Source organism: Meles meles, chromosome 4 (genome assembly GCF_922984935.1).
Source record: "Meles meles chromosome 4, mMelMel3.1 paternal haplotype, whole genome shotgun sequence".
NCBI lineage: Eukaryota > Metazoa > Chordata > Mammalia > Carnivora > Mustelidae > Meles > Meles meles.
Window position 1 is genome coordinate 164,437,497 of NC_060069.1, and position 21,764 is coordinate 164,459,260.

The window sequence follows — 21,764 nt, forward strand, 5'->3', positions numbered from 1 at the left end:
AGAAATAAAACCAAATCGGAAAACCATGTTAGAAAACGTCAATGTGAAAATAAGAAATTGAGCTAGCCCTTTTTTTTCTCTTTTAAGATTTTATTTATTTGACAGAGAGAAACACAGTGAGAGAGGGAACACAAGCAGGGGGAGCGGGAGGAGAAGCAGGCTTCCCGCTGAGCAGAGCCCAATGCGGGGCTCGATCCCAGGACCCTGGGATCATGACCTGAGCTGAAGGCAGACACTCAAGGGACGGAGCCACCCAGGCGCCCCTTGAGTTAGACCTTTAAACGCATTTCACAAGGCGCGCTTATGCCAGGCACACCGTGGGGGTACCTGCCGCTGTCCCGCCTGGGAGGCTCCCTGAGGGGGCCCGCCCTGACGGAGTTGAGCGGCAGGCCAGGTCCTCAGCCACCTGCTTCCGTCTGCTTCCCAGGCCAGCGTTCCGCCGAGCCTGCAGGGTCCCAGAAGGTCGAGATGACGGTGGGCGCTTGCTGCCTTGCAACTTAGGGCACAAGAGAGTCGACCCCAAAGGGCCGGTGAGACCACATGTAGCACTTCAAAATGACATTTACATGGAAATGTCAACAGCAAGGGATGGGGCGCCTGTCTTTGGCTCAGGTCATGACCTTAGGGTCCTGGGTCCCTGCTCAGCGGGGAGCCTGCGTCTCCCGCTCCCTCTGCCCCTACACACGTGCGCACATGCTCTCAAATAAGTAAATCAATAAATACATCTTTAAAAATAACTAAAACAGGGGCGCCTGGGTGGCTCAGTGGGTTAAGCCTCTCCCTTCGGCTCAGGTCATGATCCCAGGATCCGGGATCGAGCCCCACATCGGGCTCTCTGCTCCGCGGGGAGCCTGCTTCCTCCTCTCTCTCTGCCTGCCTCTCTGCCTAGTTGTGATTTCTCTCTGTCAAATAAATAAAATATTTAAAAAAATAATAATAACTAAAACAGCAAGGAACACGATTCCACCCAGAAAACAAAGGTCCGGAAAAGTGAAGAAAGAGTAACGGTGACATTCAGAAGCCCCGACACCCAGAGAAGCAAACCTGCAGAGAAAGCCCCTTTCCTCAGGCCCCGCTGAAGGAACCATGTTCAACCCCGAGCGTCTCCCTTCCAGAAGACCGGGCGGTGCTGGCCAGCAAGGACACTGATCCGCAGTGAGGACACGTCTCCTCCGGCAAGGCCCCGGCTGGTGGCCTTGTGCCGGCCCCCCACCCCCGCCCCGGGGTGGCAGACAGAGAGTGGCAGACAGACAGAACATCATAATTGACGCTGCTTATGGGGTTCCTCCCACGGGAAGGCTTGAACGTGGAAGCAGCTGACTCCATCCGCCTTTTCCCAATGGCTCCTGGGCCGGCTCTCCTGACGGAACCCTGTACTCCCACGGGACTCTCAGCCCTGCTCCCGGGGGCCAGGCTGCAGCCTTCCCCAGGCCTCCCCGACCGCACCCATTGGGGAACCAGGCCCCGAGGCTCACCAGAGTCCACGTGGAGAGGCTCACACACCCGCAGCCGGTGCGGGCTGGACGCCGTCCGATGCCACCCTGGGGAAGCGGGGACACGCGGGTGCGGTCACTGCCCGGCCTGGCCCGCAGAACCCGCAGACCCCGCACTACAGGTGAGCCATGCGGCCGGGTCTCTGGGGAGGGTGCCCACAGCCCTGCTCATACTGGGCTGGACGGATGCCCCAAGCCACAGGCAGCTTCCCCTGGAGGGTGGCATGGGGTCTGTTCTGGGACGGACCTCCAGGGCTGCCAAGGCCCCGCCTGCAGGACGACGGGCGGGACTTTCCAAATTCCCTGCTTCGGCCTAGGCCCAGATAAAGACGCCCACTGGCTTGTCGGCAGGGGTGAGGAGGGGCAAGCCGGCCCGAGGGTACTCCCACCACACAGAGCAGGAAGCTGGCCTTGACTTACGGGCTGAGGGCTGCTGAGGAGGGCCCGGCTGGCAGGAAGCTGCAGGCGGGTGGGAGGGCAGTGGCTGAGACCACCGAGGGCCACGTGGAGTACCCGGCCAGGGGGCCAGGTGCCGGGACGGCCTGCAGGGGGGCTGGGGGCGCGTAGTGGTGGTGGTGGTGCACGGGGGGCGGCCTCTGCCTCTGGGCTCACGGGAGGACAAGGGGGGCCGCTGTAGGTCCTCAGCGCAGCACACACACCAGCCCGTTTGGAGGGGCAGGAGGGGAGGAAGGGAGGAGAGGGAGAGGAAGTGGAGGGAAAAGAGGGGAGGGAAGGAGGGAAGGAGGGCCCAGCAGAGCTCATCGGCTCTGGGAGGCAGCTTCCTGGGCCCCGAACTGCGGAACTCCTTCCGCTTCTAGGTGGGACTAGGGAGCCCACAGGGTTTCACAAGCAGGTCACAGACTTGGGAGTCAGACCTGCGCTTTTCAGAGTCACACAGATGCGCGCACGTGCAGAAAAGCCACCCAGGCCTCTGGTTTTGATCTGGGCGGCCTCCTTTACCTCGGACCTGTCCCCAGCTGAGCCTACCTGGGGGGTGGGATGCGGGGGCGCCGCCTGTGGCCCCCGGGAGGGCAGAAACGCTGCGGGCAGGGCTTGGAGCATCAGGTTCTGCATGAGGACCTGGTGCATCTGGGCGTTCTGCATCAGCATCATCTCCACCATGTCTGAAAGGAGAGGCAGGCGGGAGGGCCCCGGACTCACACCCCAGGCGCGTCATCGGGCCTAGCCCCGCACCAGGCTTTAGGGCTTCGCGGACGCCGAGCCACACTCAGTGCTCCACCAGCGAGAGGCGCTCCAGGCACAGGCGTCCGGGACGGGTTCTGAGGTCTGAACCTTCTGGGCTGGAGGGTGTGTGTGCCTGGCTGCTGTCGAGGGTGTCGGGCTGGGCTCCCCAGAGGCCACTCCGCTTCTGCTACGTGGCAGCCCCCGAAAGCGGTGTCCACGTCCTAACCCCCATGACCTCTGAACGTGACCTCATTTAGAGAATCTTTGCAGACATAACCAAGAATCTAGAAATGAGATCATCCTGCATTATCCAGGTAGGCCGTACATCCAAGACAAGAGTCCTCATAAGAGAGGCGGAGGGAGGCTTGACACAGCAGGGGGGAGGCCGCATGGAGACGGGGCGGGGATGGGACCCACACGGCCACAAGCCAGGACCACCTGGGGTCCCTGCTGGATGAGGCAGGAAGGACCCCCCCCCCAAAGAGCCTCTGGAGGGAACCTGGCCATGTGACACCCGGATGTCAGACTTCCAGCCTCCAGCCCGAGAGAGAGCACATCACTATTGCTTTCAGCTCCCAGGCCTGAGGCCCCAGGAAAGAAATCTCTTCACCAGTCCTGGATACTATGAAGCAAACACGTTTTTGTCTGTGCGGAAGGTAAACATGGGTTCTTTCCACAGCATCGAGGCCCCTGGAAACCAGGCAGCCCCCAAGACCAGAGGCAGGCAGGTCCCTAAAACCACTCCCATCCCCAGTCAAAAAAGGGGAAGCTGGCGGTGTGGACGGGACTCCTTCAGGGGTGTCCAGGAGCGGGGTACGCAGCAGCCTTCCCGCTGGAGTGGGCCCCTTGTCTCTAGCCTGTCCTCCCTGCGGCTACTGGCGGAGCCTCCATAATCACACCAGCCAAGTCCTGAAAACACGTCTCTCTCTCTCTCTCTTTCTCTCTCTCTCTGACGCGCCCTGTTGCTTCTGTTTCTCCGGAGATGCTAGATTAACAGATTTCGTCGCAGGCCTGAGAGCAATGGGTGGGGGAGGGGGCACAGGGCCAGGGTCCCACAGCACCACAGCGGATGAGAATGTGGAGAGGCTGAGTCTGGCAGCCCCGTTCTGGGTGAAGACCCTTGAGGAGACCCACGTGGGGCCAGGCCTGGCCAGCTCACATGTCCCCGGAAAGCTTCCCACTGAGCAGAACCAGCCTGTGAAGACTGGATGAGAGGAAGGTCTGGACAGGGACAAACACGGTGTAACTGCCTCAGGATAAGGGGCACACGTTGGCGTCATGGGGAAACACGGTCTTCAGGACATGGCACCCGGCCAGTCTGATGTCCATGGGAAAGATAACACGAGTCCCTAACTCGGAGCTCACAAAATCTATTCCAGGTGGTTCATAAACCTCAATGGGAAAAGTAAACCAAACTGTAGAACGTCTTCATGACCTTGAGTGGGTAAGGGCTTCGTATACAGCACAGCAAAGACCCCAACCCCATAAAGGAAAAAGCCTGAAGAACAGAACCTTATTAAAAATTAAGAACTTGTGTTTATCCAGAGACACCACAAAGAAAGCGACTGGCAGTACGTGTATTAGAGAGGACCCATCCAGGGTCCTGGGATCGAGCCCCACATCGGGCTCTCTGCTTAGTGGGAAACCTGCTTCCCGCTCTCTCTCTGCCTGCCTCTCTGCCTGCTTGTGATCTCTCTCTGTCACATAAATAAATAAAATCCTAAAAAATAAAAAATAAAAAAATAGAAATGAAAGTGAAGAGCAGCAGTGGCTGGGCGGGAGGCGGGGGCGGGGGTGTTGCAGCTCCTCCCATCAGTGCGGAGAGGGGGCTCCAGACCCCACGCATTCGTCTTCATGTTAAAGCCCAATGAACGGGAAAAATGAAGAAACGAATGATAAGCAGAGTCCAACCTGTAAGTACAGAGAATGGCCTGACGGCCGCTGGTGGTCAGGGGGGTGTGGGGCCCGGGGAGAGTGGGGAGGGGAGAGAGCGGTGGTCGGCCGGGTCCAGATGGAGTCCCGGGGCAGCGGGCGCGGCGGAGGGGATGCGGCCTTGGACACTGCCGGGTGAGCAGACGAGCTCCACGGCGGGTCCGTTGCTTCTGATCTCCCGCTCCTGCTGTCGGAGCTCATGGGGGGCAAGGCGTGGGGTGAGGACTTGATGCTACTTGGAACAGCAAGACACATACTGACACATAGGGACACATACGGGCTCATAGAGACACAGAAGGACACATGCTGAAGATGTCACTTTTCACCTCCGATTCCATCTCCTCCCCCCCACCCCCACGAAGGCGCGGGGGCGTCGGTCTCCAACCACGGAGAGTGCAAGTCCCTGCGTGGGCATCTGGAACCACCGGCGCGCACTGAAGCGCATCAGGGGAGGCGGGGGGCGGGGGCCCTGGACGAGCCGCGGCACGAGTGACCACACTCGAGGGCCCATGGGAATGACAGAAGCTGGTGGTCATCGCGAGCACAGGGCTGAGAACACAGACCTGAGGAGTCCACACGCCACTGAGCTCCGGAGCCCGATGCCATTAGTCCTGGAGAGCAGGGCTTGGGGGGACACACGCTCACTGCCTGCCGAGTTGGGGCCACGGACGTGCACTCGCGTCAGCTCACGTCCAACTGCGCACTTCGAATTTGTGCAGTTCACTCTGCCCTCTCCATGAGGCAGTTTTAGATCTTTAGTTTTAGGTTTCTAGAACTCATGGAAGGGGCGCGGGGACGGCTCCGTGGCTCCGGTCATGACCTCGGGGTCATGTGATCGACCCTGCGTGCGGGCACTGGGCTCTGCGCTCCCGGGGAGCCCACTTCAGATTCCCTCTCTCCCTCTGCCCCCAACAAAGCAAAATGAAACAAAACTCACTGAAAAGGAGAAGCAATTTAGCCAAGGTTTTTACAGCTGGTTGGGGCTGGGCCCAGTTCTCTCGGTTCCTAGTTCTTGTTTTCTCCCCTCAGAGATACCTATAAGGTTTCTTAAAGTTCAAATTATCTCATGTTGCTACTATGTAGCTTTGACTGAGTAGCCAAATGCCGACCCTGAAGAACTATCCTGTCTACAAAATATTTTTTGTTTCTTTAGAGACTTTTATAAACACATAACACGAATACGGAAGACTCACCTTCCTTAATACTTCCTGATCTTTGCGTGGCGAAGGCTGGGAGTGGGGGATTCTGTGCGGTGAGGGGCTGCTGGGGCAGCTGTTGAATGATGGTGGCGGGAGGCCGGGGGGCCTGCAAAGAGCCGGACAGTTAGTTCCCGGACGTGCCCCGGGAGACCGTGACCTGCAGTACGCACCCACCCACTCACCCATCTTTCCATCCATCCAAGAGGAACCTGAAACGATTAACCCAACGCATTGAACAGGTTGCTGAAGAGAGAGATAATTGAGTCGCGGATCACCTAGGACATGCTATGTTATGAAAGTCTGTGTCCACCCCCAAAATTCATATGTTGAAGCTCTAACCTCCGGTGAGACTGTATTTGGAGATCAGGCCTGTGAAGAGGTTATAAAGGTTTCGTGAGGTCATAAGGGTGACATCCTGATCCGGTAGGGCTGGTGTCCCCATAAAAAGGGAGATGCCGGAGAGCTCTGTCTGGCCCGTGAGGACAGCGAGGAGCCATCCGCGTGCAAGCTGCGAGGAGAACTCGCTCCAGGACGCTGACAGGCCGGCACCTGATCTTGGGCTTCCGCCTCCAGAAATGTGAGAAAATGAATTTGTCGCTTAAGCTGCCTGGTCTCTGGTGGTTTGTTATGGGAGCCCCAGTACAGTAACACATAGTGTGTTTTTTTAAGAGAGAAAGAGTGAGCCCATGCGTGCGTGTGGGTGGGGGAGGGCAGAGGGAGACTCATACGCAGACTCCACGCCCCGTGCGGAACCCAACACCTAAGTGGGCTTGATCCGACCCCGAGATCACGACCTGAGCCGAAAACCACGAGTCAGACGCTGAACCGACGGAGCCCCCAGGCACCCCGGCACACAGGATGTTTAATGATTCCCGCATGCCCTGTCTTCAGGAGAGGAAGCTGATGTCTCGTTTCGCTGATTCTGCTTGAACAGAGGCATCCCAGGAACAGGTCGTGAAAACAACCTCCAGCTTCTCTCCGGTGAGAAGCACACACAGCAGGAGGTGGTCAGACAGCGAAGACTTTCCATCTCACTGCTCTTCTGGGTGAACAAGGCTCTGACCTTGTCCTCTCTTTCCCAGTTCCCAGAAATGGTGGCATAAGCCTCTGCAGAGGGCCGGCAGGGAATGGTTGTGGCTTTGTGGGCCCTCTGGCCTGGGCAGCAACTGCTTCTCTCCACCAGTGGGGCTCCAGAGCGGCCACCGCAGGCGGGACGGGGCAGGTGACGCGTCACTGTGGGCACTGAGATGCGCGTTTCTCATCATTTTTATACTTTACAAACTGTTCTTCTTTTGATTTCCCCCCATTTTCCAGAAGATTTCATTTATTTGAGAGAGAGAGAGCACGAGCAAGAGGAGATCCAGAACGAGAGGGAGAGCCACCCAGGCGCCCCTCCCCCACACATTTAAAAGCGTGAGACCATCCTCTGTGCGGAGGCTGCACAAGTCAGAGGGCAGGGGAGCTTTGGCCCGGAGCCGCGCGTTGCTCTCCGCTGCGCAGAGGGCCGAAGCTACAGCTGCCCTGGCTTGGGGGACACCCTGACTCAGGGTCTCCGAGTCCAGCAACAAGGAAATTCACGGTACCAACCAAAGGCCCTCCTTGCCCTTTTGCTGTCCCTGGGGTGGATGGAAAGACGCACGTGGAACTGGGCCCCCGTGGCTTGCTGGGAGTTCAGTGAACGTGTTTGGGAGCGAGGGGGACCTCGTGCCCCAAACCCCTCTTCCCACCCTTCCGAGAAGGAGGTTCCAGTGTTGGAAGATCCAAAGGCGCACGCTGGGAAGGGGAGATCTGGAGCCTGGACACAGCCCAGGGCAACAGGGGCTCTGGGAGCTTGGCTAGCCCAGATCTGTCCCCCACCGGGTGCTGCCCCTTCCCACTCTGTTCTGTGCGCCGCCAGGTCTCCTTCCAAAGCACAGACTCCCGCCAGGTCCCAGGCCCGGTCTGTCGACACTGACTGTCTCGCCAGCCAGCTGGTCCAGAACCTTTGCAACGTGGTCCTGCCCACCTCCTCGGCCTTCTCTTCTCCCCAGGGCCTGGATGAGCCCCGACCCGGCCTTCTGTTCCTGCCTGCACTCGCCTGCCCTCAGCTCTATTCTCTTCTGCTTAAGAAAGTCTGGGTTGCTTGCCACGGCTTGGCGCCCGGAGTGTTGACTCAAGGTGTGGGGCTCTCAAAACTGGAGCTCTTTCACCTTTTCAAAGTCTGCCCTTGAAATTAGGGCCTTAGGGGTCCCCTGGTTATTAAGAAATTTTGAGGAAGGGGTGCCTGGGTGGCTCAGTGGGTTGAAGCCTCTGCCTTCGGCTCAGGTCATGATCCCGGCGTCCTGGGATCGAGCTCCGCATCGGGCTCTCTGCTCAGCAGGGAGCCTGCTTCCTCCTCTCTCTCTGCCTGCCTCTCTGCCTGCTTGTGCTCTCTGTCTGTCAAATAAATAAAATCTTTAAAAAAAATTTTTTTTGAGGAAGAGTTGACGTACTTCCTCCCCCCATTCAGGGCCCACTGATGCTGAACACCTCTGTTTCTCGTGTAAAGGCTAAGATCCGAGTCAGGAGCCCAAATGGGGACCCCAGGCTCTCCTCTGTAATGAGGGGATAAGACCATCCTCTCCCCGCAAAGCCAGTTCCCAGGGCACCTGTCAGGACCACAGAGAGGAACCACTGAGGTCCCTGTCCAGTGCCCGGGACATGGGAAATGCAGCCCCTGTCGGTTCCAAGGGGACTGACCCTCTTGGGACACATTCACACGCTGCCGCGGAGGTGGGCCTTGAGACCACGAGGACCCCCACTCTCTGCTTAGACGACAGTCTCTGTGGGCACCACACCCTCCCACATCGCTTTTGCCATCTTGAACACTTACTGGGCATTGGATAATCTGTGGCGGCTCCAGGGCTGGCGGGGGCAGGGAGTAGATGTCCATGGGGGGCACCTCTGGGGGCAGTGCTGACCCCCAGGCTCCTCCTCTGTTTATCTGGCTCCGGGCTTGGGCCTGGGAGGCCTCCTCTAGAAGACGCTGTTCCTGCAACCACAAGGCAGAACTGCTGCCCCCATGGAGGGACAGCCACAGCCAGGAGGGGCGGGGACGGCCGCCCAGGGCACGCCCGCACAGCACCGTGGCCCCAACGCCGGGACTGTGGTCCTCCGGGCCCCAGGCTCTTCGTGGGGGCCACACATAGGAACAGCCCTTCGTCTTACGCGGCGGGGAGGGGAGGGAGCTTAGAACTTCTTAAGTTTACCAAATAACCGACTGGTTTCTGGTTGGTCTTTTTGTCTAGCCCACAGAGTACGTTCTCTTTCTGGCATCTGATTGTAACTACACATTTGGACTTAATTCACCACTTCGTGCAGTCACTCCCTGTTGCTGGTGCGTTTAGTTTGGACGAAGCTTTTGGCCACCTTGAAATCCCACTTCTTGTAGGAATGGGGCCCTTTGCCCAGCATTTCGCCCTTGGAAACCACCGTGCGACCAAAGCAGGGATTTTCAGCTCAGCCCCCGCTGGAACCTGAACAACAGAAAACCTGCAGGCAGGCCTTGACCTTCTCTCCCGGGGCGCGGTGTCCCAGCTGCCCCTGTCCATCCTGAGCACCCCTCCGGTCGTGGCCGGCAGGGGACCCGTGCTGGGTCCAGGAAGCCCTCCCACGTGCCTCTGGCCTGGTCGTGACCCCATCCACGCAGCGGGGTGACAGGTGGCCTACCCAGAGTCTCCGCAGAAGCGATCGCCTCCTCCTCAGAGCGTCCAGCAGGGCCATGTCCGGCCTGTCCTCATTTCCTGCGTGGAAGGATCATCTTATTTCTGAGGGGCTGGAGTCACACCAGGCGGGTCCCCATGCGGGGCCAAGCACCGCACTGCCCTGCAGCAGGAAGCCTTTCCCCGGGCTCTGCTCGATGCTGGAGAGAGGGACAAGGTCCTCACGGGGCTTGGTCCTGAGCATGACTGGACCGTGAGCCTGGCCTCTTGCCACCGGCAGCCATCTGGGGGCCCCAGGCAGCCCGGGGGCTGGTCCGGTCCCCTGAGCCTCAGGTATGCCCTCTGTGGCTTCCTGAGTGAGGGGTCCCATCTCAAGAGGAGACTCCAAGTGGAGTCTGGCCTTCCCTCCTCTGGCACAGCACACCCATTCCCCACCCCCAGGCCTGAGAGTGCCCAGAGCAGCCTGTCCTCGGTGGGGGGGGGGGGGGGGTCCCCACTGCCCTGGCCCACACTCAGTGGTTCTGCTCTTACCTGTTGGTCTGGTGGCCTGGTTTGGAGTTCCCTGTCTGGATTTGAGCCCTGGGTTCTGCCTGCTGCCCTCACACGTCTCCTGGAGCTCCCACTGCTAAAGGCGCTCTTCCCCATAATAAGGAACAGGCAGTGTCCTCCTACGCCTGCCTCGCACCTTATCAGGACGTCCCTGAACCTGGACACTGCCACCCGGAGAGCAGCCCTCTCCTCTAGTTCGTGTGTGCCCACTGACAGGTTGAACCCTGCGAACCCACCACCCTAGAACAGGATTCGGATCCAGTGGCCACTTCTGAGCTGGGCAACCGGGGGCAGACAATCGGACCTCTCCGGACCCCCTTCTCTTACCTGCAGGACAGGAACGACGAATGTATCCCCTCTCGGGGGTGTGTGTGCACGCGCGCGTGTGGCGTGTGTGCGCGCGCATGCGTGGTGTGTGCGTGTGGTGTGTGTGCGCGCACGCGTGGTGTGTGCGCATGTGTGTGCGTGGTGCGTGCACGCATGTGTGTGGTGTGTGTGCGTGTGGTGTGTGCGTGTGTGTGCGTGTGGTGTGTGTGCAGATGCAAGCCCTTTCGACCCTGCACACGAGGGAGGAGTAGCAGGACAGTCTTGTTGGGATCAGGAGGAGGGAAGGGCCCCGGAGGAGGTCCCGCGCCCGGGCGGCTTGCGGCAGCCGGGGCTCTCACCCGCTAGGAGCAGGGGCTCTTCGCAATCCCCTTCCACGGTCCCACGCTCTTGCTCCAGCTTCTGTGTCAAGAAGGACGGAGAGTGCGAGTGGGTCCGGATCTGTGTCAAGGAAGGAGCACCTGCCCCAGAGGGTGAAGGGACCAACGTCCCAGATGAGGTAACTGGGATAGAGTTGGCGGGGGGAGGTGGCAAGTGTCGTCCATGCTCTCTTAGGGACGGTGGGCATCACGCTTTCATGCAGGACACACAAGTTCCACCTTGAAATCTTAGGGCAGATGTGCTGATATGAATGGCCCCTTTCAAGCAACTTTCTGCAGTCTGACCCAGGCGAGCCCCATGTCCCTGACCACCCCTGACCTCTTTTATTTATTTATTTATTTATTTGACAGAGAGAGATCATAAGTAGGTAGAGAGGCAGTCAGAGAGAGTGAGAGGGAAGCAGGCTCCCTGCCGAGCAGAGAGCCCGATGTGGGACTCGATCCCAGGACCCTGGGATCATGACCCGAGCCGAAGGCAGCGGCTTAAACCACTGAGCCACCCAGGCGCCCCCACCCCTGACCTCTTGAGCCCTGGGCTGAGCAGCACAGTCTGAACCTGTCCTGGGATGACCCCTGCCGGTCCATCCACGGTGGCCTCAGGCCACCCAGAAGGAAGCACCGGGCTGGCGCGTGGAGGACAGGAAGACGGCTGTCGGGACGGGCCCCAGGGCCAGCACATGCGGCTGTGGATCCCGCACCAGCCAGGGCCTCTCTTCCCCAAGCGCTGAAGCTGGAAGGCTCTGTGGGGGAGCTCCGGGGGCCCTGAAAATGCTCTGGGTCATGGGTGCATCCAGCCTCCTGGCTGAGAAGCTGCCAGAAGAACCTAGGTGGTTCTGCATAAACGCAGAGAAAAACAAGAAACGAGAAACCACAGTCCTTCATCATAAGGCTAAAGAGCAGGAGACGGTGTTTTGCCTTGGAAGTGGGAGGATACTGACAGGTCTCGTGACGTACCTTTTAAATCTGTGCTTCTTCAGACAAGTTGTTGGAAACATGATTGCCCCCACAGTCTTACCTTCTCCAAGAGCTTCAGGGTGAGTCGGGTCATTGCATCTGCCACTGAGGAGTCCAGCATCCTGGGCCCGTCCCTCCCTGGTCTCAGGTTATCTGCAAGCAAGAAGTGCTCAGCTGGAGAGAAGCAGCCCCAACCCTGGTGTCTTTGAAGGATTCCTGAGCTGGGCTGAGTTTACCTCCAAGAGACTGGCCGCTGCTGCCAGAGGAGAGCGTGTGGGAGCGTGGCCACATCCCCCTGGAGGACCTCGTGGCCTTGGCCGTTGCTAGGCGCTGCAGACACAGGAAGGCTCCGGGTTGCCAGGTTTCCACTGAGAGTCCTTCCCAGGCCCCACCTGGTCCCCGCACGGGAGTTGCTATAAACACTGTTCATCTCCAGGTGCAGCTGGGTGGGGCTTATTGGGCAGGCGGCGAACAGCTGCTGAGGCCAGAGGGGACAGCGTGAGGTCCTGGGGCAGGGGTTGGGGGAGACAGTCCTGATCCCCCCATGCATGGCCCCACCCTCAGGACTGGGCCCCAAAGAGTACGGGGTAGGAGCGGGGACAGCTGTGTGCACCCCCATGCACTGTGGGGGCCTCCCCTCTGCCGTTGTGACCTCCAAGGGGCCAGCAGGTCCCCAGTCCCCTCTAGGGACCCTCAGAGCCAGATGGGGATGAAGACATCAGGAGGATGGTGGGGGGACCACGTCCCTGTGATTTCAGAAAATTCTGGGCGGCAGAAGGGACAGCACAGGGAGCTGACCAGTGACATGCTCTGGGGCTTCCCGTGAGGCTTCTTGGTGGCACCACCCCACAGGACACAGGGCCACATGGGGCTACACTCCTCCAGGAGGGATTGGGATTGCAGGATTGGGGCTGCCCTGTGGTGATCCCGGCCCAGAGAGAGTGGGGCACCTCGGGACAGGATCCCGGGTCAGGTCAGGGGTTGGTGGCTGGAGACAGTGCGGCGCTGGTTGGGCAGCGAGGGGCACCCAGCAAAAGAAACCTGTTATAAATGATACTTCACACAGAGCACAGGGCACAAAACTGACCAGAGCTCGTTTGTACTGGCTTTACGTTTCAGATTTACAAATTAATCAGCCCCGCTAACAACGTGGATGGAGCAGACTGGCCCCTGGAGTCCCGGCTGGGGTTGCAAGGAGGGATCAGCTCACAAACAGTCCCCTCCTCCACGCAACCGAGCCAAGACACTTGTATCAGAGGCCAAAATTTGGCTAGAAGTCCCTTAAATTGCCTGTACACTTCAGTGTCTAGGGTTTCATACGCATCACAGCCCTAGCATTCAAACCGGAGGTCTGAGTGTGCGCAGAGAGTTCACTGAGCCACTCCTGGTAGCTAGGAGACAGACCCAGGCTGTCCTCACACAGCCCGGCGTGAGTTTGTTAGACAGTTTTTAGAAAATAAAGTTATTTATTTAAGGCTTATATTTACAGAAAAACCAGGAAGATGGTGTAATCGTTCTCGCTGTGCGGGCAGTCACCCTGACACGTCACTGCTGACCTCAGCCCCGATGGGCAGGGTTTCTTCACTCCACAGCTATTATTTCTCTCCCCTTTCCAGAGTCCCCTGTGGCTGGAAGTCCCTGTGCACAGCTCGTACTTACGGAGCCAGAGTTCGGGTTCCCTCCTTGGGCTGAGTAACTCATGAAAAATGTACCCGGACGGCGTTTTAGTTGTTAAAGATGGACGGAGACATCAACGACGCAGTCTGCAAGGGCCATGGAGGCGACTGTGGGGTTCTAGGGGACGGCGGGAAACCAGTGACCAAGCCCGCGCGGGAAGGCCGTGGGCACGTGCCCTGCTGAGCCTCCCAAGGACCCCAGCGGGGGACGGTGGAGCGAGTCGGGCTCTAGGACCGCAGCGGCTCGGAGGGGTCGGCCCAGCGCTGGGCCCTTGCCACAGGCCTGTGGTCTGACCCAGGAGCGCTCCCCGGGGTGGTCTCCAGCATCCGCCCAGGGGGTCCTGGAGGTCGTGGCTGCGCTGACCATGGACTGGCCGCGAGAGCGACGGGCCGCGGGGAGCAAGGCGGTCGGTCCGCACGCGGCTGGCGGGAGCCGCGACGACGACGGCGACGACGACGACGACTTCCAGGATTTTACGCACTTGTTCGCCGAAGACACAAGGAAGCAGCGAGGCAGGCGCGGGGGGAGCAGAGAGCCCGACGCGGGGCTCGATCCCAGGACCCTGGGGCCATGACCCGAGCGGAAGGCAGAGACTCAACCCGCGGAGCCCCGCAGCCGCCCCGGGCGCTCCCGCCGTGACCCTCGCTCGGCGTCAGCGGGGAGCACGCGGGGCGCGCACGGCCCGCACAGCCGCAGCGCAGGCGCGGGGACAGGCAGGCGCGGGGACAGGCAGGCGCGGGGACAGGCAGGCGGCAGTCCAGGGCCCAGGGCGCGTCCGCGGCAGCACTGCCCCCCCGGCGAGGCCGCGCGGCCCTCCCGCCCCCGCTCCCTCCCGCCGCGGTCCCCGTGCAGTCGCGGCAACGCGTCCCGCCGCCGTCGGGGGGCGCGACCTTCGCCGACACCGGCCGCGACCGGAGCGGCCACGCCGCGTCTCGAGGTACCGAAGGCCGCTCGGCAGGGCGCCCCGGCGGCCCCTACGAGGACAGGCCCGTGCGGTTCGCCTGTGCGGCGGCTCCCGCGGGGCCCCCGGGCGCTGCTCTAGTGCGGACGTGCGGGCCGGGACCGCGGAGCCCGCCCCAGCGCCCGGGGGCCCCGCACGGAGCAGCGAGCCCGCACGGGGAGCAGGTGCGGGACGGCCGCGCCCCCGACGCTCCGGCCGCTTCCCCGCGGGCTCCCTCCGTCCGGCAGGGGCGCCGCGCGGCCCGCCGCCCCCTGCGCCTGCCCCTGCACGGACGGGCCGCGGCCACGCCTCGCTCCCCGCTAACAGGACCACGGACGAAGGCTCACGGCGGCGCTCGCTCCAACAGCCGTCGAGGCTCGGGTGCGGCCCCACCGCAGGTGCCGAGCCCGCCAACCTCTCACCCGGCACGCAGGACCCCTTTAAACCCGGCCAATCACAGAGACAGCCGCGGCCTCCGCGCCCCACCATTGGTCCTGCTGGGAGGCGGGATCATCGTCGCGCCAATGGGAGGTCAGCAGCCGGCAGGGGCGGGACCCGGGTCGCACCGCCCTGACTGCGCATGCGCGAGGGCCGGAGCGCGGCCCCCACCCCCTCCGGGATTGGCGGTGGGCAGACGACGCACGCCGGGGGCGGAGCTGGGCTCACGTCTGCGTGACAGTTGTCGCGGGGGGAGGGCGAGCCCAGACTAGGGGGAGGGAGTGTAAATAGAGCGAAGGCGGCGGCCTTCGACCCCGTCACCTCTCGGGTGCCCCGCGAGAAGCCCTGGAGGGCATGGAAGACGACGAGCAGGAGCAGCGGCGCAGGAAGGTGGAGGCCGGGAGGGCGAAGGTAAACGACAGCGCCGCCTCCTCCTCCCGCTGGCCCAGCGTGGGTTCCCGAGGGTGGGCTCCGGTGGCTGCTCCTGTTCCGTGCCAGGAGCGGGTGAGGGCAGGCAGGGACCGCCGCCAGAGTCTTGCCCTTCCCGCCGACTCGGCTGGAAGCCGCCTCCTGGCCGCCGCCATCTTGAATCCGCCGCCCTTTGCCCGGCCCCGCCCCCACGGCGGCCGCAGCCAATCACCGGCCGAGGACGTGCGGGGAGGAGGGGGGGCGCGAGGAGGCCAGGGGCGGGGCCTGCCGGGTTTGCGGGGCTGCGCCTGCGCGCAGGGCGGGGCGGACGCCCGGGGAGCACACGCCGGGGAGGGGCAGTGCCGGCGGGCGGGGTGGGGGCAGATCTCGCCGAGCGCCGCTTCCCGGGCTCCCGCCCTTCCCGGGGCCTTTCCCCGCTCTCCCGCGCCCTCCCCCGTTTCCAGGGAAGCTGGCGCGGCCGCCTCTGGAGGCGCCGGCACGTCCCGGCCAGTAGTGCCCTAATGGACACGCGTGGCCTAGGAACGCGCGGTCCCTAAGCGCCCGCCACTCGGCGCCCGCGGTAGAAAGCGGAGGCCGGGCCGGCGGTGAAGGGCCGGGGCCGCCCGACCCGCGCGTCCTCGTTGTCTGGACGGCCGGCACGTCGCACACCCGGGCGCCTGCACCTGCCGCGCCTCCCAGAACTCGGGGCTCGGGGCCCGCCCGTAGGGGCCGTGACTTTCCTCTCTAGGCTCGACTCCGTTCCCGCGCGTTTAAAAGCACGTGCAGACGAGCGTTTCACTTGGAGTTATGCAGCTTTTTTTACCGTAAGAGAAGTTCTGGAGTGGTGGCCAGGAGCACGTGGCCTGTGCGCGCTGCCAGCCCGCGGTCCAGGAGCTCCTGCGGCTCGTTGCTGTTCGGGCCGGGCCTCCTGGGACCGCCCCACAGCTGGACGGGGTCTGCGGGGACTCGAGGTTGTGAAAGCCCCGGGAACTCCGTGCTCCAGAGTCTGCTCCAGAGTCGGGTGGCTGCGGGGCGCGTGGATCTTCCTGCCTCTGCCGGGGTTTCCCCGACGACACTGGTACTCGGGCACATCCTGGTGCTTGAGCCGCGAGCCGGAATGACCCGGGCGGTGGAGGCAGAGCGGAGCACGCGGGCACTTAGGTGTGACTCCCTCGCCCACCCCCGGCCCCCCCCTTCTGGCTGAGTGGCGGGAGTGAGTTACCCACTGGCCGAGGGATGAGGAGAGGCCCTGCGGTGGCTCCCGCCAGCCGGTTGAGCCACAGGATGCTGCTGCCTGCGTGAGGTCAGGTGTGGCCAGACTTTGGGACTTGAATCTGGACCAGCTGGAGGAGATACTCGGTGCTGATCTCCCTTGGAGGGAACCCGAGGGCCACTGCATTAAAGAGGCCATTCACACACGTAGTGACTGGTGTAGCAGCGTCTAACCGCAGGGTGACAGGGAGGGGACAGGGTGGCCTCATTCAGGCTTCCTGGGAAGCAGAACTTGTGACTGGGGTTTGAGGAGGGAGGTGGTGGCCTGTTTTTCCCCTTTCCATGTGCCTGGCATGTACATGGGCCAGGAGACAAAACAGCCACAGTTTAGTATTTGGCATGTTTTTCCCCCGAGCTTGCCACGGTCTGTGAGCATAAACACCTTGATGGAGTGCCAGGGGTGATGAGGAAGGTTCGCCTCGTTGCAGGCAGAAGCAGGGCACCTCTTGCTGGAGACCCCAGGCCAGACTTGAGGCGGGTGATGTGGGAGGGAACCTGGGGACAGAGTTGACAGAGTGGCATAAAGTGAGGACTGTGGGGCTGGTTTGGAAGGCAGGCTGTCCTGACCAGACACGATTTTTCTCATGTAAGTGGCCTTGTGTAATTTTTCTGTGTCTGTGGAAGTGTGCACTAATGCATTTACACAAATGTTTGTTAAATGCATTTGCTCTTATGAGTACGGCTGCCATTTGGAGGACCTAGTGTCTCAGGAAAAGCTGATGTTAGATTTCTTACCTTCGAGTAAGGTCTTACGGGAGATGGTGTGTGAACAGAATCTAAAACCCTTCAGTCTGAGGGATTGAGCAGAGCTAGGTTGTCTCTTCTGATGGGTGACATTCTGTGGAGGTCCCTGGTGCATTGTGAGCTGTGTCATGAAAAATAGAACATCTGATTCCATAAAGGAGGATCTTAGATTGACCTGGCTTAATTAATTTTTTGCTATTTCTGTACCTTGCCTCAGAATCTGTGGCTAGGAAGTTTTGGCTAGGCTATGTATTTCCTCCATTGGGGGAAAATGGGAGCAAAAAGAGATTTAGCTTTTATATAGTTTTAAACCTTAAGCATGCCTTGATAAAGCTATCAGTCTTTTAAATAGATGTATTTTTTTAAAATCATATTTTTCTGGAAACTGCCAGGGGCTAGAAAAGCTCTTCTGCCCTTTGGCCGTATTGCTTTCTTTTGTCTGTACATAGGCATAGTTAGCGGTTCTTGTTGTGAGACTGTTCGGATAGAATTCTGAACTTAAATGCTGGCGTTGCAGATGTTAATGAAGGCAGAGTCTGGGGGACAGGGATCTGCTGGTCGGTCTGTGGGTCTGGCGAGGTTTGGCTGAGCACACTGGGCCAGCCGCACAGCCTCATGCCCCCCACCAGCTCGCTGGCTTTGTGGTTCTGTTGCTTTTTCCTTACCTACCTTTGCCTTTACTACGTCTCTGCGTTTTTGCGCAGCTTGCTCACTTCCGACAGAGAAAAACAAAAGGTGACTGTGCGCATCCGAAGAAAAAGACGGCGAAGAGGAAGGGCCCGGCTGTCGATGCGCCTGTCCAGGAGGAGAGCCCGGTAGCCGCTGAGGATGGTGGACTCCTGGGAAGAGGGGACACCCCCGCGGGAGCACAGGCAGCGCAGGTGGGTGTTCCCAGCACGGTGCAGCTTTCCGCACCAGCAACTTCGGTCTGCTTTTGCCTGTCAAAGGTCGGGAAAGAGGGTTTCACTTTATGAAAAAGGGACTGTGTTTTGTGTTTTCACTCCTAGTACGTGTCTTATCTTCTGTGATTTTGGATCCACGGACGGCAAGTGTGGGTATTGGTTCTTGCTTTGGTAATGGGGATTTTAGCAGTGTTCCCTGGGTGTGGCTGTGGCTGCCCCTTTAACAGGCTTTTCCTTGGACACTTAAACCATAATATTCCTTCTTCCTCTGTCTCGGTTCTTCACTGGAGCTCTGAATGTCGGGTTGGCGAGGGCCTGGGTGGAGGCGTTCTGGGAGTGGTGACTTGCTGGACAAGGCTCCGCCCACTGCTCAAGGCGGGTGTGGGGCCCACCTGGCCTCCTGTGGGTGGGCTTGCACTGTGGCTTCTTCCGCACCTTACTGAGGGCCCTTGCTGTGTGCGGCAGAGCGGGATCAGGGGTCGGTGTTTGCTAGAAGCGGCTGGAACACTGGTGGCTGAGGGCAGAATTTGAGGAAAACTCCTGATGCGTCTGGCCTGCTTTACTGGAAAAGTGGCGTTGTTGCCGGCACGCACATTTGTGATGCTCTGCCTGCACATCTGGAATTTTTCCTTCAGAAATTCGGAAGACGGAGCTGTTGTACTCCCTCGTTGGGGGGTGGGGGGCAGCTGACCAACACGCTGGGGGCCCACCCTGGTCAGCTTGATCCCCCGCTACAGGCCTGAGGGATCCGTCCTCCTCTGTGCTTGTCCTGGGGTCGGGCCGCTGCCCTCAGCGGCCGCGCAGGTGAACGCGCGCCTGAGAGTGGCTCCCAGGGCTCTTCTCTGCACGTTTTCTCCACGGGTCCTTGAGGAGAAAAGCTCATGACTTATAATTAATGGTGGTTTTATTTTTGTTTTCAAGTCAGAGAAGTTTTTTAATTTTAAGTTAAGTGTTCCATATATTTTTTTAATTTTAAGTTAAGTGTTCCATATATTTTAGCTTTTCATTTTGAAATAGCGTTCAGCTTAACAAAAAATTTGCAAAAATTAGCACAGGGTTTATGGACAGTTCACTCCGACTCCTGAAGTGTTACCATCTTGTGTTAGCACACGATTATCGTAATCTGTTTCAGTTCGCGCTGAAACAGGACGGTGAGCTAATAGATGGAGTGTGTTCAGGGTTCTCTCTGAACACAGTGGGACCGTGTTCTCTCACAGTCCCACTGCGGCCCTTTTTCCGGTCCACGACTGGGTACTGCATCTCAGTGTCCTGCCGTCTTAGTCTCCTCCAGTCTGAGGCACTTTCGCAGTCTTACCTTGTCTTCTATAAGTTGGACATCTTTGAAGAGTCACTGGTAGGTATTTTTTTTTTTAAGATTTTATTTTATTTGAGAGAGAGCATGCGCCCACAAACCAGTGGGAGGGGCAGAGGGAGAGAGAGAAGCGGACTCCCTACTGAGCAGGGAGCCCCAGGCCGTACTCAGTCCCAGGACCCTGGGATCTTGACCTGAGCTGACGGTAGAGGCTTAACCTGGTGAGCCACCCGGGCGATCCCTCACTAGTCATTTTGTGGGATGCCCGTCATTTTGGGATTGTTTGATGTTTTCTTCGGATTAAAATCAGGTTATAATTTTTGGTGAGAACAGGGTAGAAGTGAGGATTCCCTGCTCCGTGCAGGTGGTATTGGTACATGGTGGTCTCACTACTATTGGTAAGGTCAGCTTTGATCACTGAGTTACTATGGGACTTGCCAGATGTCCCTTGATAGAAAAGTCACTGTTTTTAACTTTGTAGTTAATAAGTGTATCGTGGGAAGAGAGAGACCCTGCAAAGCCCTATTTCTTCTGCTTTTCTCCACTAATTTTACCTTCCATTGGTGATTCTTGCTTGCAGCAGTTGTTACGGTGGTATTGGCCAAATGATGATTTCTGTGTCTGTCATTCTGTCTCCATGTGTTGACGTCCTGCTGTGAGGAGGAGCTGTCGTTTCCCTCTAGTCTGCTTGTGTGTCCAGTAGTGATGCTAGTGTGGATTTAGGGATTTCTCTTTTTTTTTTTTTTTCCTTTTTTAAGTAAACTTTACACCTAACATGGGGCTTACACACTTGATCCCAAGATCAAGAATCACGCTCTCACGACCTGAACCAGCCAGGCGCCTCGTTGATTCTGTAGGTTTTGCTCGTTACAGCAACCACGCCAGTGTCTATTTCGTTGCTGAAATACAGAGATTCGGCCATTGGGTGTGCCTTTGGATTGGCATCTGCCTTTCCTACATGTCCTCGTTGTTTGTGGCACCTTAGTTCTTTGCATTTTGGCACGGAGATCTCCCAAGTTTGTTTTGTCCTTTTCAGACTGTTATCAGCCGATTCTTCAAGGAGGTCTGGTTTCTTTTAATGGAGAATGGTATTTAGAAACCGATATCCGGGTGATAGGTGTGTTCATTGCTATTGGGGTATCTTTGGTTCCAGGCTGCTTTAACAGAGAGCTGGGTCTCTGTGTCTTTGTCAGTCTCTGCGTATAATAAAAACCACGAGTTCACACTAGTACCATCGGTTCCCATCCAGCATCACAGGAATCATTCTAGCTTCTCACCCCCTCTCCTTAATCTTAATTCCTTTTGCCAATAGTGAGAAACCTGGCGTCCTGTCTACAATAAATTTACTTACTTCCCCAGTCTTAAAATATACACAGATTAGTTTCGGAATTGCTAATCCTCACTCCTGTGTAAAACAAATTTACTAACTAGAATATTTGTATATATAGTTGACCTTTCAACAGCAAGGGGGTTGGGACACTGACCCCCCGATGCAGTCGAAAGTAGGCCTATAACTTTTGACTTCCCAAAACATAACTACTGTTGACCGGAAGCCTTACCGGCAACATGATGTAACAGTCGATTAACACGTATTTTCTGTATCATATACGGTATTCTTTTTTTTTTTTTTTTTTTTAAGATTTTATTTCTTTATTTACTTGAGAGAGAGATAGCAAGAGCCCGAACCTGAGTCGGGGGGAGGCACAGAGGGAGAGGGAGAAAATTAGGTTCCCTGCTGAGCAGGAAGCTCTATGCTGGGCTTGATCCCAGGACCCTGAGATCACAATGTAAGCTGAAGGCAGAGCCTTAGCCAACTGAGCAATACAGGAGCTCCTACGGTATTCTTATAATAAAGCAAGCTATTTAAAAATGGAAAACCTTGAAGATGAAATATTTGAACTTAAATAAAAAGAGTTTAGGAAATATGCATGTGTCTGAAAGATTAGAATTTATTAAGAAACTAAAATTTAGTAATTTAAGTGTCATGCACAGTGAAGTGAGGCAGAATTCATTAAATAGAAGAGCAGCAGGGCGCCTGGGCGCTCAGTTGGTTAAGCATCCAGCTCTTGGTTTTGGCTCAGGTCATGATCTCAGGATCCTGGGACCGAGCCCCATGTAGGGCTCTGCGCTTAGCATGGAGTTTGCTTGTCCCTCTCCTTCCCCCTCTGCCCTTCCCTACCCCCCAGATAAATAAGTCAAATCTTAAAAAATGGAAGGGCAGTAACATCATTAGGGAAATGGTTGCATAGAAAATGTTTAGAGTTTGAGAATTGTTTATGGAGGAACGTGCATTTTGAACAGGTGGGAATGGAATTGGTGTGGACATTTGGGTGTGTGGGTGGGAAGGCCTGAGGTTGCAGCTCTGGATGTTGCTG

General features: G+C 58.4%; 2 protein-coding genes across 13 annotated transcripts in view; one reads left to right on the top strand and one right to left on the bottom strand.

Moving 5' to 3' along the window:
• Window positions 1-226: 226 nt before the first annotated feature.
• C4H21orf58 (chromosome 4 C21orf58 homolog) lies at window positions 227-13,091 on the bottom strand. Of its 3 annotated transcripts, XM_046002496.1 has the most exons (10): window positions 11,933-13,091; window positions 11,758-11,849; window positions 10,704-10,764; window positions 9,497-9,570; window positions 8,661-8,819; window positions 5,804-5,915; window positions 2,481-2,617; window positions 1,914-2,095; window positions 1,476-1,541; window positions 403-496 (listed from the first exon to the last, which is right to left on the bottom strand). In XM_046002496.1, the coding sequence occupies exons 1-9, from the start codon at window positions 11,985-11,987 to the stop codon at window positions 1,496-1,498; spliced, it is 918 nt and encodes a 305-aa protein (XP_045858452.1). In that variant the 5' UTR covers window positions 11,988-13,091; the 3' UTR covers window positions 403-496; window positions 1,476-1,495. The 3 variants fall into 3 exon arrangements, with proteins under 3 accessions (XP_045858451.1, XP_045858452.1, XP_045858450.1); XM_046002495.1 differs by lacking the exon at window positions 1,914-2,095 and having other exon boundaries at window positions 227-496; XM_046002494.1 differs by lacking the exons at window positions 403-496; window positions 1,914-2,095 and having other exon boundaries at window positions 947-1,541.
• Window positions 13,092-15,026: 1,935 nt separating this feature from the next.
• PCNT (pericentrin) overlaps window positions 15,027-21,764 on the top strand; it is a 119,439-nt gene continuing 112,701 nt past the window's right edge. For all 10 annotated transcript variants that reach the window (XM_046002472.1, XM_046002474.1, XM_046002479.1 and 7 more), the window contains exons 1-2: window positions 15,027-15,162; window positions 17,880-18,056. In XM_046002472.1, the coding sequence (XP_045858428.1) occupies window positions 15,106-15,162; window positions 17,880-18,056 (234 nt within the window). In that variant the 5' untranslated portion in view covers window positions 15,027-15,105. The remainder of the gene's footprint in view (window positions 15,163-17,879; window positions 18,057-21,764) is intronic.